This window comes from Peromyscus californicus, unplaced genomic scaffold (genome assembly GCF_007827085.1).
Source record: "Peromyscus californicus insignis strain IS unplaced genomic scaffold, ASM782708v3 Scaffold_4__1_contigs__length_199733344, whole genome shotgun sequence".
Classification (NCBI taxonomy): domain Eukaryota; kingdom Metazoa; phylum Chordata; class Mammalia; order Rodentia; family Cricetidae; genus Peromyscus; species Peromyscus californicus.
In genome coordinates this window covers 19,348,685-19,363,976 of record NW_026294562.1, presented here as the reverse complement: position 1 = coordinate 19,363,976, position 15,292 = coordinate 19,348,685, and the positions used below count along the sequence as shown (strand labels likewise).

The window sequence follows — 15,292 nt, the reverse complement described above, 5'->3', positions numbered from 1 at the left end:
AGCCATTTTCCTCACACTTATTTATACTGTGGGTAAATGCATAGTTGTTCTGGCAATGAAGTTTTCAAATGTTCATTTATTATGATTTTGGATGTAACTAAAAACCCAAATTTAAAAGTTGTTCTCTTAAAATTAATCTCCTTAGGCCTCCAGCTATAGTGTACCTGCCCTGTTTTGTTTCCTGCCACAGCAGGAGTCAAGAATGATGTATATCAAAACAGACTGAAGCCAAAGACAGGAAAGTACCATCTTTTATATGAGAAAAACTTACTAAAAATTAAATGACTTCAAGCTATGGTCCTGACAACTAAGAGCAGGAATTTTCTAAAGGCCAATGTCCAGGATAATATTTCTAGATCTTTTTTTCCATAGAACAGAAGTCTCTGCATAATGTTTTGTGGCAAAAAACCATGGTGACAGATGTATTCTTAGAAATCAGATCCAGACTGCTTTCTTATATCACAGTGGTCTCCAAGCTTTCAAGTACATCAGAATCACCTGGAGTCTCAAGGTTACTTATTTGCTGGGTGTGATGGCTATTCTTGGTTGTCAACTTGTCTACATCTGGAATCAACTAAACCCTCAAATAGAGGGCACACCTGTGAGTGATTTCTGCTTAATTTGAAGTGGGAAGATCATTTCTAATCTGGATCTTAGAGGCAAGAAGATACATCTTTAATCTGGATCTAATCTGGGCCACACCTTCTACTGGAAGCCTATATAAGGACATGAAAGGAGGAAGCTTTTGTTCTTTATTTTATTTAAATTTTTAAAATTCATTTTACATACCAACCACAGATCCCCCCTCCCTCCTCCTGATCCCCCCCCCCAGCTACCCCCTACCCTTCATCCCTTCCTCCAAAAGGGTAAGGCCTCCTGCTCTTTGCTGGCTTGCTATCCCTTTGCTAGCAAGTCCATTCCTTCACTGGCATTAGAGCCTATTTCTTCAGGATTCCAGTGTACACTGAAGACCAGCTGAAACATCTAGCCTCGTGGACTGAGCAACTACTGGATTCTTGGACTTTCTGTTCTTAGCCAACCATTGTTGGATTAGCTGGACCATGGCCTGTAAGCCATTCTAATAAACCTTCTTTCTATACATATATAGAGATTCATTTTATAAGTTCTGTTACTCTAGAGAACCCTGACTAATACACTGGGTCTCAAACACGGCCTAAATATTTGCATTTCTAACAAGCTCTCAGGGGATGCTTACACTGTTGGTCTAGAGACCATACTAGGAGTGATTCTATGGAATTTCATCTCCCAACAGTTGCTGAACCCAACTACTAGGCCTTGGGGAAATGGCATTCTCAATCTTTACGAACTCTCAATCATCTGATCAAGAATCATCTTAAGAATAATGCAAATCCTACCGGCGTGCGCCACCACAACCGGTTAGAATAGGAAGGAGCAAAGTGCTAGAGAGGCCCACAGAAATCCACAAAGATACCCCCACAATAGACTGCTGGCAATGGTCGAGAGACAGCCCGAACTGACCTACTCTGGTGATGGGATGGCCAAACACCCTAATTGTCGTGCTAGAAACCCCATCCAACTACTGAGGGAACTGGATGCAGAGATCCATGACTAGGCCCCCGGGTGGAGCTCCAGGAGTCCAATTAGCTAGAAAGAGGAGGGTTTATATGAGCAAGAACTGTTGCGATCAAGGTTGGATAAAGCACAGGGACAAATAGCCAAACAAACAGAAACACATGAACTATGAACCAATGGCTGAGGGGCCCCCAACTGGATCAGGCCCTCTGAATGGGTGAGATAGTCGATTGGCTTGATCTGTTTGGGAGGCATCCAGGCAGTGGGACCGGGTCCTGTGCTCATTGCATGAGTTGGCTGTTTGAAACCTGGGGCTTATACAGGGTCACTTGGCTCGGCCTGGGAGGAGGGGACTGGACCTGCCTGGACTGAGTCTACCAGGTTGATCTCAGTCCTCGGGGGAGGCTTGCCCTGGAGGAGGTGGGAATAGGGGGTAGGCTGGGGGGAAGGGGAGGGGGGTGGAAGGGGGGAGAACAAAGGAATCCGTGGCTGATATGTAGAACTGAATTGTATTGTAAAATAAAATTAAATTAAATTAAAAAAAAAAAAAGAAGAATGCAGAGGCCAATGGATCATGAAGAGCCCAAAGAATATATCTACAGAACAACTCCTATTCCTAAGGATCAGGGAAAATATGGGTGATGGGGCAGAGAGATTGTAAGAACCAGAGGAATGGGAAATCTGCTGTGAGATCCTATCTCAGAAATGAAAGGGAAGCTTTACCCATGAGACCTCAACACTATGCATAGCTGCCTAAACAAGGTCTGAACAATGACATTGACAATAGCTATGCTAATGTAGAAGAATGTCACCCCTAGACAAAGAACTATAGGCAGCTAATGGCTACTGAGGATAAGAATTAGCCTTTCCCAGGGATGAACCCCATCAAGTTGTTAACCAATAACATGTGGTGAGCACTGAAATGATATACACACAAGCCACACTAAACAGATTCAGGTTGTATTTATATATTCATGCATATCTATCTGTTTATCTATCTATAATAATAAAAAAGGAATGGAAGTGATGTAATAATATTTTAATTAATTATTTTTTAAAAAAAGAATATTGCTGTCTGGACCACATAGTCAAAGAAGAAAAATAAAATGAAGGAATAGGAGGAAGAGGATATGGTAACTGTCTATGGTGGATCTTAGGCATTAGGATCTCCTGAATTTGGCTTAGTTTATAATTTTTTGAAATTAAAATTTTATCTTGTCATATTAAAAGTAATCCTAGAGGCAAGAAATGCAGACAGCAGGATTTTACTAAAATTCCTTCTCGAATCTCACAGCACAAACTGGAAAGAGAAAAAAAGGTAAGAGAAGAGAGCAAGAAAAAATACCACTTAAAATATTAGTATTTGTAAACATAAGTGTGGTAACTAACTTATCTGACCAGAGAAAGCTAAATGGTACTCCTACAGGTAGAAATTCCTCAAATTGTATTAATTTTTCCTACAGATATCCATACACTAGGTACACACTAGGTACCTTTAAGAATGAAGGAGTTGGGGACTGAAAATGGGAGGGCTGAGATCAAAGAAACCCTTAGAGTCTTACCATTACACTACACTAACAGTTCTCAGGGTGTAATCCAGGGATTCTTAGGAAACCCCCAGATCTGTTCAGAAATATTTGAGATAAAAACTATGTTTCCTAACAACACTGAAGCATTATTTGTGGTTTTCCCATTCCATTATGTAAGAAATATAGAGTAGCATGTTAGATGTAACAAAGTCATTGTCCTGACAACTAACAAAAGATCTGCTTGTATATTCTTGCCTTTCCAGACCATTCCTTCTGAGAGAATGTCTTTCAGTTATATGTATAAATGTTCTGAAAGATAAATTCAGTTTGTTCTCAATGTTTCCTATTGTATTCTTATAAGCTGTGGTGTGTTGTTGTTGGTTAGTCTTTGGTCTTTTGGGGGGCCATCCACCCAGCTCCCAAATCAATTCACACACGGAGACTTACTCTTAATTATGAATGTATGGCCTTAGCTTGGCTTGGTTTTTAGCCAGCTTTCCTTAACTTTAAATTATCCCTTCTACTTTTAGCCTCTGGGATTTTCCTGTTCTCTTACTTCCATAAATCTTACTCTTACACTGTGGCTGGCTGGTTGTGTAGCTGGGTGGCTGGCCCTTGGCATTCTCCTCCTTTTCTGGTTGCTAGATTTTAGATCTCTCCTCCCAGTTTTCTCCTTCTATATATTCTCTCTGCCTACCAGCCCTGTCTATCCTTTCTCCTACCTTGCTATTGACCAGTTCTTTATTAGACCATCAGATGTTTTACACAGGCACAGTAATACAGCTTCACAGACTTAAACAAACACAACTTAAACAAAAGTAACACACCTTAAAATAATATTCTACTACAGTGGTGGTTTGAAAGGAAATGGCCCCCAAAGGAAATGGCACTATTAGGAGGTATGGTCTTGTTGGAGTAGGTGTGGTCTTGTTGGAGTAAGTGTGTCACTGTGGAGGCAGGCTTTGATGTATTATATATGCTCAAGTTACTTCCAGTGTGCAGTATCTAGTTCTGCTGCCTATGGATCAAGATGTGGAACTCTCTGCTCCTTCTCTAGCACCATATCTGCCTCATGTCACCATATCCTACCATAATGATAATGGACTAAACCTCTGAAAATGGAAGCTACCCCAATTAAATGTTTTTTCCCTTGTAAGAGTTGCTGTTGTCATGGTGTCTCTTCACAGCAATAGAAACCCTAACTAAAACACAAGCTATATTTTTTACTATACAGGATGCAACAGGTGTAACAGTAAATCATAAAATAAGTGATCATTCTGAAATTCTAACGTTTTCCTGTGCCTCAATAAAACAAAATTACTCTAGTATCTTGTTTTACAGAAAAGTTTTGGAATTATCTTGGAATTTAAACATTTAGAAAAGCATCTTAGGGATAAGTTATTCAAATGCATTGGCTAGAAAAGTCTAGAAGTTAGCTAAGTAGAGCATTACACATTTAGCTTTTCTGATTGCCTATGAGCTGAAAGGCCAGCAAAGAGTGCTGTGTATATCACTCTGTATAAATAAAATGCTGATTGGCCAGTAGCCAGGCAGGAAGTATAGGCAGGACAAGCAGAGAAGAGAATTCTGGGAACAGGAAGGCTGAGTCAGGAGACACAAGCCTGCCATCCAGGGAGCAGCATGTAAAGGCAGCAGGTAAAGCCATGGAACATATGGTGACATATAGATTAACAAAAATGGGCTGAGTATAAGAGTAAGAGCTAGACAATGGTAGGCCTGAGCTAATGGCCGAGCAGTTTAAATAATATAAGCGTCTGTATGTTTATTTTATAAATGGGCTATGGGACTGCCTGGGCTTGGCAGGACCCGGAGAGAAAGACTCAAGCTACAAAAGAGGTCACACTAGAGGTAGTCCACAAACAAGAAAAAGAAGTTTACGTCAGTAGAAGTGTACTTTTGCATCATGCATCCATTCAGAGATGAAACTTAAAATTTTCTATTTAATATCAGCATCAGCTAATCATTGATGAAGATCCTTTGTGTAAATTTTTGGAAATCAATACACATGATGATGAAATTCATAGTGTTAAAATATTTGACTCTTATGGTTTGTACTGGAAAAATAACTGGTATCTGGACTGTTGGTCTGAGGTACCAGTGGGTAAAACTGTTGATAACTCATCATGAATCAAATTGTACTGGTGGTCACTGTTATATCTGGCCATTACCAAAAATGCCAGTTTCACTTGAGAATGTTTCTGATAAACTAATAAAATTAAATTTAATCCCTTAAGCATACATTTAAAAAGTGTTTCATATAGCTAAATTGGAAGTACCATATCTCCCTTCATAGTGAAGCTTGGTTGACACTTGAAGAACTCTTTCTTTTATGGCCTAACTGCAAATTAAAACTGTAGATGATTCTGTTTGCCACTATGAACCTGTCACCCTCCCCACACTTTCAGACTTATGATAGGTCACTGGGGTAGTAGTGAATTTGAGGTTTTGGATATTTTATAATGAAACATGCCAACATTTGGAAGATCTATATAACTCATAACCCAGTAAAGCAACATTTTTCAAATGATGAATTTAGTATGTTACATTACCCATTACTCTGTTCAAAGTTCAAGACCTGTGTAATTTAGTGGAGCAGAGTATGAGAAGTTCACGTGCAAGGTTTTATGTTCCACACTGTAGATAATTTTGAAGAAGCTGTCACTTAATGTACTGTTTGAACAGCTGAGAACACCTAAACTGTCTGGAAAACGACATTCTAATATTTCTTCCTCTTTCTACAACCTCTCTCTATGAAGCCAGATTTTCTTTGTACCCTTAAACCAAAACAATGTGTGTTTTAACTAATGAGATGTTAAGAGATACAATAAGGCCATTTTCTCACAAATATTCCTGGTTTTGAAAAATAAAGTAAATTTCTATAAAAATATATTTATGTTCAAATGTAATGTTTATTTTTAAATAAGTAATTTTAAATTTGTTATAGCTCTAGTATAGCAAATAGGTACACATCTGATTTTTATACAAAAAATTGTGGAAGATTCAATGGTTTTCAAGAATGAATGAATGGTGTCCTGAGATGAATGAGTTGATGAAGCAACTGCCTTATTTAGGAATGAAAGAAAGAAAGAGAAGAAAGAAAGAAAGAAAGAAAGAAAGAAAGAAAGAAAGAAAGAAAGAAAGAAAGAAGGGAGGGAGGGAGGGAGGGAGGGAGGGAGGGAGGGAGGGAGGGAGGGAGGAAGGAAGGAAGGAAGGAAGGAAGGAAGACAGAGTGGCAGGTGGTGGTGGCACACGCCTTTAATCCCAGCACTCAGGAGGCAGAGGCAGGCAGATCTCTGCAAGTTCAAGGCCAGCCTGGTCTACAGAGTAAGTTCTAGGACAGCCAAGGCTACAGAGAGAAACCCTGTCTTGAAAAATCAAAAAAAGAAAAAAATCGTGCAGAATGACAGAGGCTGAGTGGCAGTCTGGCTGACAAGCACAGGGGAGGTGGAGAGCAGTCACACTTGAGATCAGAGGCTTCCAAACAAGGCAAACACCCCTTTCCATGTGAGAATGCTAGCAGATTCAACTTGAAAGTTAGGTGAGTAAAGAATTCTCTGCAACAACAACTAAAAGACCAATAGGCATGAATGGTTAGTTTGATGTTCTGGCCAGACCTTTCTGTACAGACTTCCACTGGTTGAGAATCAATGCCCATCTCAAAAACAATCCAATCAGCTCTTATGAACAAAAACAGAAATTCAGAATAATCAGGCATTTGGGAGAGGGAGCTTGAGTTTTAAAGTTGGAAACTAAGACCAATGAATGAGGAAAGGGGAGGCAATAGAGGAAGCAACACTAATGAAGGGAGCATAGGAACAAGGGTGGGGGAAAGAAAGAAGCACCAAGAGAAAACGGAAAGGAAGAAACAAAGGCAGACACCAGGAGCCAGTAGGGCCAGACATAAGGAGTGATGGAGCAGGGAGTGGCAAAACCGAGGCTGTGGAAGTCGTAGAGATACAGATTTCAGCAGAATCTAAACCGATACCCTTCAAGAGGAAGAGGAGACAATACATCCTGAAACAAGGGAAGGAGTTATGATGAGGATGTTCTGAGTAACAGAAGAGCTTTTGGAATGGGCATTATAGAGGTATAAGTAACAACAGACAATTTAGATGATGAAGGGGATCTATAAGAAAACAGAAGAATAAAATGGAGAAAACATGGAAAGATCAGAGTATAACTTGAGGACTTTAACCTGACAAAGACCAGGCCCCAGAGGACTATATCCAAATGGGAGGATCTTTATCAAAGAAAAATGGGTCTAAGGAAGTCTTCTTAGACTGGGGGTGTGGATTTCAGACTAGAGTGCCTACTACATACCAACTGGACAGAATAAAAGGAGTGTCACATAGAGAACCCCTGGGGACAGGGAGATGTGAAAATTATCAAGAGAAAAAGAGCCAGCTAAATGAAAGGATTGGAAAATTTTAATATAATGGATTTTTTAAATAGTTACAAGGAAAGTTAGAGTGAAAGGAGCATGAGTGTGAATTCTAAGGGACAGCCATCTGCTCCTAAAACGTAAATCAACCCCAAGACAAGGCTCAATGTGTTTAGCTCTCATTTATCTTTCCCTAGTAAGTTCCTGAGAAAAATGCTATACTAGGTTGAGGGAATAAACATCAAAGAAGAACATGGATCTAATAAATAAAAAAATCAAAAGAACCCTGAGGATGATGGTAAAGAGCAATCCCAGGGCAACAGCCGTTCGGGAAGCACCAAGATGGAACAGTAGAGATGGTTCCACGAGCAGATCTCTGAGGAGATGAAACTGATAGCTACCAAAAGGTCTGCATTTACAAAAATTTACCCTGTTGTAGAAACAAAAACTTGTGATAAAAACTGATCTTGGGTCACCATATATCTAAGCTATGAATTAAATTTACATAGTCGGTGGCTAGAGAAAAGGTTCAGTGATCAAGACCATTTTCTATGAAAACATGAGACCTGCATTTGGATCACAGCACCCACATAACAATTCAGGTTGGGCCTATCACGTGACTATAACTTCAGTAATGTAGGATATAGTGACAGAAGGATCCATGCAGCATGCTGGTTGCTAGCCTATCCCATAGAAGGTGTGAGTTCCAGGTTCAGAGAGAGAGAGAGAGAGATCCTACCTCAAAGGAATAAGGCAGGGTGTAACAGAGGAAATCTGACACCCTTCTCTAGACTCCATGCATGTACAACTGTACAATATGTAAGTCTCTCTCTCTCTCTCTCTCTCTCTCTCTCTCTCTCTCATACAAACCGAATTAATTAAAATTACATAAGCAACAATGTGAACAATTAATTTTGATCTAACCACTGAAAAATAAGATATTGGAAAAGGGATAAAATTACAATGTTTGGTCATGTTAGGCCAGAGGCATATGAGAACTCAATTCTTGTCTCCATAGTAACCATTCATAGAATCAGAGGAAGATCAAGAGTTGATTCAGACTGTTATTAAGAAACATGGAAATTAAGAATCTGGGCAGGCAAGCTATGCAAACTGCATCTGGAGTAGGAAAATTAGGGCAGGAATGATGGAGCTGGGCATTGACAATTTCTTTAACATGAGCAAAACTGCATTACATACTTATAATAAAACATTAGCTATTACAGAAAAGTAAAAATGAACAAAAAAGAGCCCCCATACTCCACACATCCAAAGCCTAACACTATTAATCCATTGGTATCTTTTCTTTGGTATTCTTTTTATGTTCAACTTTATGCCACTGAAGTATGGTCTATAATTCTATGTTTTACTTTCTTTAATGAAGACATTTTTTCATTCATATTTTCATGAATAGTATCATGGCATTGTATTATTTTATAATCAATATGATATTTTTATATCTAATAGTTTAGGTTTCCCTATTTGAGTAAGAATATTTTCTTTCTTATTTATTTATTTATTTATTTATTTATTTATTTATTTATTTATTTATTTATTTATTTATTTATTTATTTAGAAACAGGGTTTCTCTATGTAGTCCTGGCTGTCCTGGAATTCACTCTATAGACCAGACTGGCCTTGAACTCATAGAGGCCTGCCTGCCTCTACCTCCCAAGTACTGGGATTAAAGGCATGTGCTACCACCATCTGGCTCAAATGTAAGAACATTTTCAAACTTAAAGTGGAAAGAATTATATAGTAGATATCACATATCTACCACATAGTTAACATTTTACTGTATTTATTTTCCATATGCCTACCAGTTTATCTATCCCTCTACTCAATCATTGATCCATTTTACTTTCTTAGGTTTTTCAAAATAAATTGTAGTTTGTAAATTTTATTCTAAACAAGTCATTAGGTGTGCAATTAACCAGAGTTAATGTTTATAGTTCTTTTTTAAAGTATATTTTACACATAATGAGATGCAGAAATCTTCATTATATCATTTGATGAACTTGGACAAGTGCTTACTCCTGTGCAGATGGGCAATCATGAAGCCCCGCCCCTTTCCTCCTAATCCATATCCCTAGTCTGTCACTGTTCTGGTTTATAAAATCTATCCTAGTACTTTGCATAACTGAAATGCTATGAATATTCTGTGTTGTTATTTTGCTTTAGGCTTGTGGTTTGGGGATCTACATGAAGCTTGTTTTATCTGTTACACTTCTGTTACTTGGTTTAGGTTGTTGGTTCCTTTTTAGCTTCTTCAGAGGATAAGAAAAATCACTGATTGACAGTTTCTTCTTTTTACTATAAGCAGGGAAGGCCTAGACTTCTGCAAAGGTCCCTCTCTTGCTGAATATTGTTTTGATATCATATATTTTCATAATAATCTATAATTATTATATTTTACTTTGTGGTTTTATTTTTGAGCTATAGATTATTTTTAAACATGTTAATTTCCAAATTAACATTTTGTAGATGTTGTATTACTAATATTTATGTCATCAAAAATATGCTCTGTGGGATTGCAAACTGGTGCACCCACTATGGAGATCAGTTTGATGAATTCTCAAAAAGCTAAAAATAAGTCTACCATGTGACACAGCTATACCACTCCTTGACATATGCCCAAAGGACTATATCCTAGTCCACAGATACTTGTCTGGCCATGTTCATTGTTGCTTTACTCAGAATAACTAAGAAATGGAAACAACTTAAATATCGTTCAACCAATGAATAGATAATGACAACGTGGTGATATATATATATATATATATATATATATATATATATATATATATATGGAATATGTACACTATGATGTAATAATTATTGGCATACATATACATATATATAAATAAAATGGAATACTGTTCAGCTGTAAAGAAAAATGAAATAATGAACTTGGCAGGTAAATGGACTGAACTAGAAAAGATCACATTGTGTGAAGTGGCTGAGACCCAGAAAGACAGATGTCACATGTTCTCCCTCACTGGCAGCTCCTAACTCCAAATATTCAGATATGAATACATATCCTGATCCTGTAGTAATAGTAACTGCAGAAACCAGGAAAGTTAGTGGGTGCATTGCCCGAGAGGGGAGTAACAGGATACATGAGGTTTGATCGTGAAACAGAAAAGGGGGGCTCTGTAGGGAGTGGGAGGGAGGTCAATACAGAAGGAAGATGGAGGAGGGTAAAAGAGAACAGCAGGGTACAAGTGATCTTGTAAAGGAAGTGGAAAAGAGAGGCTTCTTAGGGTAAAGAGGTAAATACAGAAAGGGGGTAAAACAGCAACAACAATGTCTGAAAAGCCGTAAGAAATCACACGTTTAGTTTTCAGAGAAGCTTCCAAACTGACTTCCACAGTGACTTTCACCACGGTCACCTAGGGGTTCCTGGCCAGTGCTACTTGGTATTGCCTCAGTGACAGGCGTTCTGACAAGGGTGAGAGGAAACCTCCCCATACTTTGGATTTGCATGTCCCTGGTGGCTAAGGATGCAGGACTCTCTTATGTATCTATTGGTTATCTGCACTTGGTCTCTTGAGAAGCACGATTTCTCTTATTTACACACTTATTGACAGAGTTATTTGGCTACTTTTCTGGATGTTTAAATTTTTTAGTTCTTTATACCTTCTAGATATCAATCCCTAGTCCGATGTAGAGGTAGCAAAGATAGCTTCCCATTCTGACCACTATTTCTTCATTTTGTTACCTGTTTCCTTTGCTGTGTAGAGGGCTTTCAATGTCATGCAAGTTCATTTGTCAGGTCTTGTAAACTGTTTCCTGGACAACTGGAGTGCTAGCTAGAAAATCCTTGCCTGTGATTATGTTTTGAAGTGTTTTTGCCTTCCAGTTTCTGAGTTTCTCTCAAGCTCATGGATTGACAAAATAATATGAAAACTGCAATACTATCAAAAGTGGCCTACAAATTGAGTGCAGTCACATCAAAATTCCAACGAAATATCCTCGCGAGTAGAAAACAGTCCTATGCTTCGGATGGAAGCACTGAAGACCTCATATAGACAAAACAACCCTGATTAGAAACAGCCATGCTTGAGGTACCACAACTGATTTCAAATAATATAGAGAGTGAGAGGAACGGCAGGAGCCCGTCCTCTGGTGAAGCAGGCCCGAGAACAGGCACAGAGACTAGTGGAAGGGAACAGAGGCTCTAGGGGCAAGCTCACACATAGCTACAGCTATCTTACTTTTGGCAAATGTGTCAAAAACATACCATTGGTGAAAAGATATCCATATACACATAAAACAATCAAACTAGACACAGTGGCTCTTACCTTGTACAAAATCAACTCAAAATGGTTCAAAGACCTTAAAATGTGTCTCCTATAGGCAAAATATTTGGGTTTTCTACGTCATTCAGTCTGAATATCCTTGCATTAATTATACAGTATGGCACAACTGTACCAAATATAATTATTGGTTTAGTTATGGTTAGACAGGGAGACAACAAAAGGAACAGCATGCACAAAACTGCTGAGGTCCACATATCCAGTAACCTTCGGGGGCAAGAAAGCCTCTAGCCGGTTGGGACAGCATAAATGAGGCCAAATGACGCCAGATGAGAGCAGGAGGTAGTGTATTAATTCCATAGCCGAGATAAGACACTAAGACCAAGACAGCTTAGGGGAGGGAGGGGTTTATTCTGGATCACAGTTCCAGAGGAAGAGTCCATTATGGTGGGGAAGACTGAGATCAGTCAGGGAAAGCATGGCAGTAGGCAGGAAGAAGGATGATCTCATCTCATCTGCATACAGGAGGAGAAGGGGGGAGGGAGACTGGAAAAGAAGGAGAGGTAAAGGTAGAGACAGGGTTGGGGGGTTGGGAGGTAGATAGAACAGGAAGTGAGGAAAGCTATAATCCCTCAAAGCCTGTCCCCAGTGACACACTTCCTCCAACAAGGCTCCACCTCCTAAAGGTTCCACAGGGCCTCTAACTGGGAACCAATGTTTAAAGACATGAACATATGGGGGACATTTCTCATTCAAACCACAACAGACAGTAAATCCAAAGGCCTGGGAAGAGAAGTTTGACTTTTGGTTATGGAGTAAAGAGATGACAAATGGATATTCTATGCCTCACAAAAACAGGATGAAGGACAAGAACTCCTGAAAAAAAAAAAAAAAAACAAAAAAACCCTGAAACTTCCTGTTTAGATAAACTAAGTACACACATAGGCTAAAACAGTTCCCATAATGATTTGAGTTATTGACTACAAACAACCCAAAAGTCCTTTCTGGATATTTTAATAAATATTGTATCCACTTCTTTTTCCTTCCATGCTTTCATTGTACCATAATGGACACACACAAAACAGGGGACGGACAAGTGGGAGTGGTTAACTAAGAAGGATGGTCATAGTCTGAGCTAGCAGGGTGTGGAGTGGGAGGCATCTCAACTGCATCACATCAAGAAATGACTGAGATGCTGTAGGGAGAGAAAAGGATTCCAACCCAACACCATGGCACAGACACCCAGAAGGGGACTCACAGAAAACTTAAATGTACATCGCAGAGAGCTACCCTTCCAAGGCAAGTAACGCTTGCCATAACAGGATGCCAGTGTGAGCTTCTTACTGGACTGTTGAGGTTTATCCCTTTTCTGGGAGCTGCATCATTTTCTTAATATTCTTTTTTCTCTGTTAACATGCTTTATATTATCAAATTTCTTGGCACTAATTAACACCACAGCTAGTAATATAATAAAGTATTCTATTTTCACATGACATTTTGAACAATTGAAACTGCTTCCTCTCTTAAACAGGGAAATTTACTTCCAAAGGGAAAGCCTACAGGGAAATGGCGCCTCTCTTAATCTCCATTACCCTTCATTCCTGACAGATTAATTTAAGAGTGTACATTAAGAGATGAAATTTCCAACTTGTGTCAGTATTTTGGGGGGGCAGTTATGATTTTGAAATAACAAAATAAAGTCATTGCACTATCAGACAACATGTATTATAATAACAGCTTTAGAGGTGATTTTAATTTTTTTCTTGAAAGATAAAGGGTAGTTTATTAAATGTCAGCTGTGAACTTGGTGACAACTAATTATCTTCCATTTCACAGCAGCCAATAATAAGTGAGATAAAAAATGATGAATACCTACTGTTGCCAGGTAACTGCATCTACTGTGCTCCCTGCCACCTTCATGAATCTGTAAGAAATAGAGAAAAAAAAGATGGTGTGACTTAAAATAGACCATTTCTCCAAAGCTAAAATAAGGTCGATGAAGAAATACATTGGGCCAATCCATACTCGGAGATGTTTTCTCAGAGAACCCATAGCCCCAGCCATGGAAATCAAAATCCCAGTATAGCATCTCAACTACATTTGTCTTCCCAAGCCCAAGCCCGACAGTTCTCACATTGATTTCATATAATCAAAACTTATCTGTGCTATTTCCTATTCTCTAAAGACTCTGATCTCTGCTGGGAAACAACGATATTTCCCAAGGATGGCACCACGATAGACACTTTTGAAAAATTGCAGGCCTCTCTCCTCAGAAAAAGTATGGGAAAACCCACTTTATTTATACATCTGCAAGGCACTATCAAATATGCTCCAATGCAAAGCTGCCACATCTGTGTGAAACATGGTGGGGTAGAAACATGAGCATTACAAAGAGTAATTTATCTACTTCTGGAGCAGCTAAATAGAAAACTAAATATCCTCTATCAAGTATGCCCAGCTCAAAAAGCGGAGGGGAGGCCTGGTTCTGGGAAGCTAAGTGCACAGCAGAACCTTGTGAGCAATTGCTCACAGACCTTTGAGATCTCCTGGAGGTTCAGAAGAACCAAAGTCAGGAGGATTCATTTGTGAGTCACAGATGCCATGGACCATATGCTTGAAGTAACTGTCTGCCTCTACTCACTTGTTTGAGGACATGTATTACCATGGCTACTACTTTTCTTTGAGAGAGTTATCACTCAGAAACTGGAAATTGAAGGAAACATCCCAGTTCTTTCAAGTGTTCCTTTCAGCCTCAAGACTCCAAAGGGAAGTTTCTCTTTGAAGGAAACATTTAATTCTGCTTTATAATCCAAGAACTCTTGAACCAGAAGAGGAGATGGGCTCCTTCCTGTAAGGCCCTAGCTGTATCCTGCCTAGAAGAATCTCTTGAGACAGATGGATGGGCAAAGGATGTAATGAGCACCCCAGGTCTGTTTCCTGGGATGGTGGGAAAGGACTCGGTGTACCTGTGGAACAAACGGGACGAAGCTGGAAAATCAGGACTTTGGTTAGCCACAACGTGAGGTATATAAAGGAAGAAAGTGAAAACTGAAAAGAGGACTAGAGAGAAGCTCAGGCCAGGCAGGAAGGACAGCTGGAGGAAGAAGCAGCCACTATAGTGGTCTTGGATTGGATTTTGTCTTCTTCTTCTTCTTCTTCTTCTTCTTCTTCTTCTTCTTCTTCTTCTTCTTCTTCTTCTTCTTCTTCTTCTTCTTCTTCTTCTCTTCCTCCTCCTCCTCCTTCTTCTTTCTGCATTTCTCTTACAGTAGTACCACAATGAAATCCAGGACCAAGAATGTGGAAAATATAACACAGTGTGTGATCCAGAATGGAATTAGTTTGATGGCTTGAGTTAAAATGTCAATGTGGGTTGGTAGATATTTAGCATTTTCTGAGTATCTGGTTAGTACCCACCGTGTGTGTGTGTGTGTGTGTGTGTGTGTGTGTGTGTGTGTGTGTGTGTGTGTTTTGTATAATTTCTTACAGTTCTTAACATTGACTTGCTTGGTGGTGAGGCTGTTAGATGTTATTTATCACTTTATATACAC

At 39.2% G+C, this 15,292-nt stretch overlaps 1 protein-coding gene across 2 annotated transcripts in view; it reads right to left on the bottom strand.

The window, feature by feature from the left end:
- The window catches only part of Hpse2 (heparanase 2 (inactive)), a 669,816-nt gene that overhangs the window by 175,239 nt on the left and 479,285 nt on the right, over window positions 1-15,292 (bottom strand). For both annotated transcript variants that reach the window (XM_052713473.1, XM_052713474.1), the window contains one exon: window positions 13,621-13,668. In XM_052713473.1, the coding sequence (XP_052569433.1) occupies window positions 13,621-13,668 (48 nt within the window). The remainder of the gene's footprint in view (window positions 1-13,620; window positions 13,669-15,292) is intronic.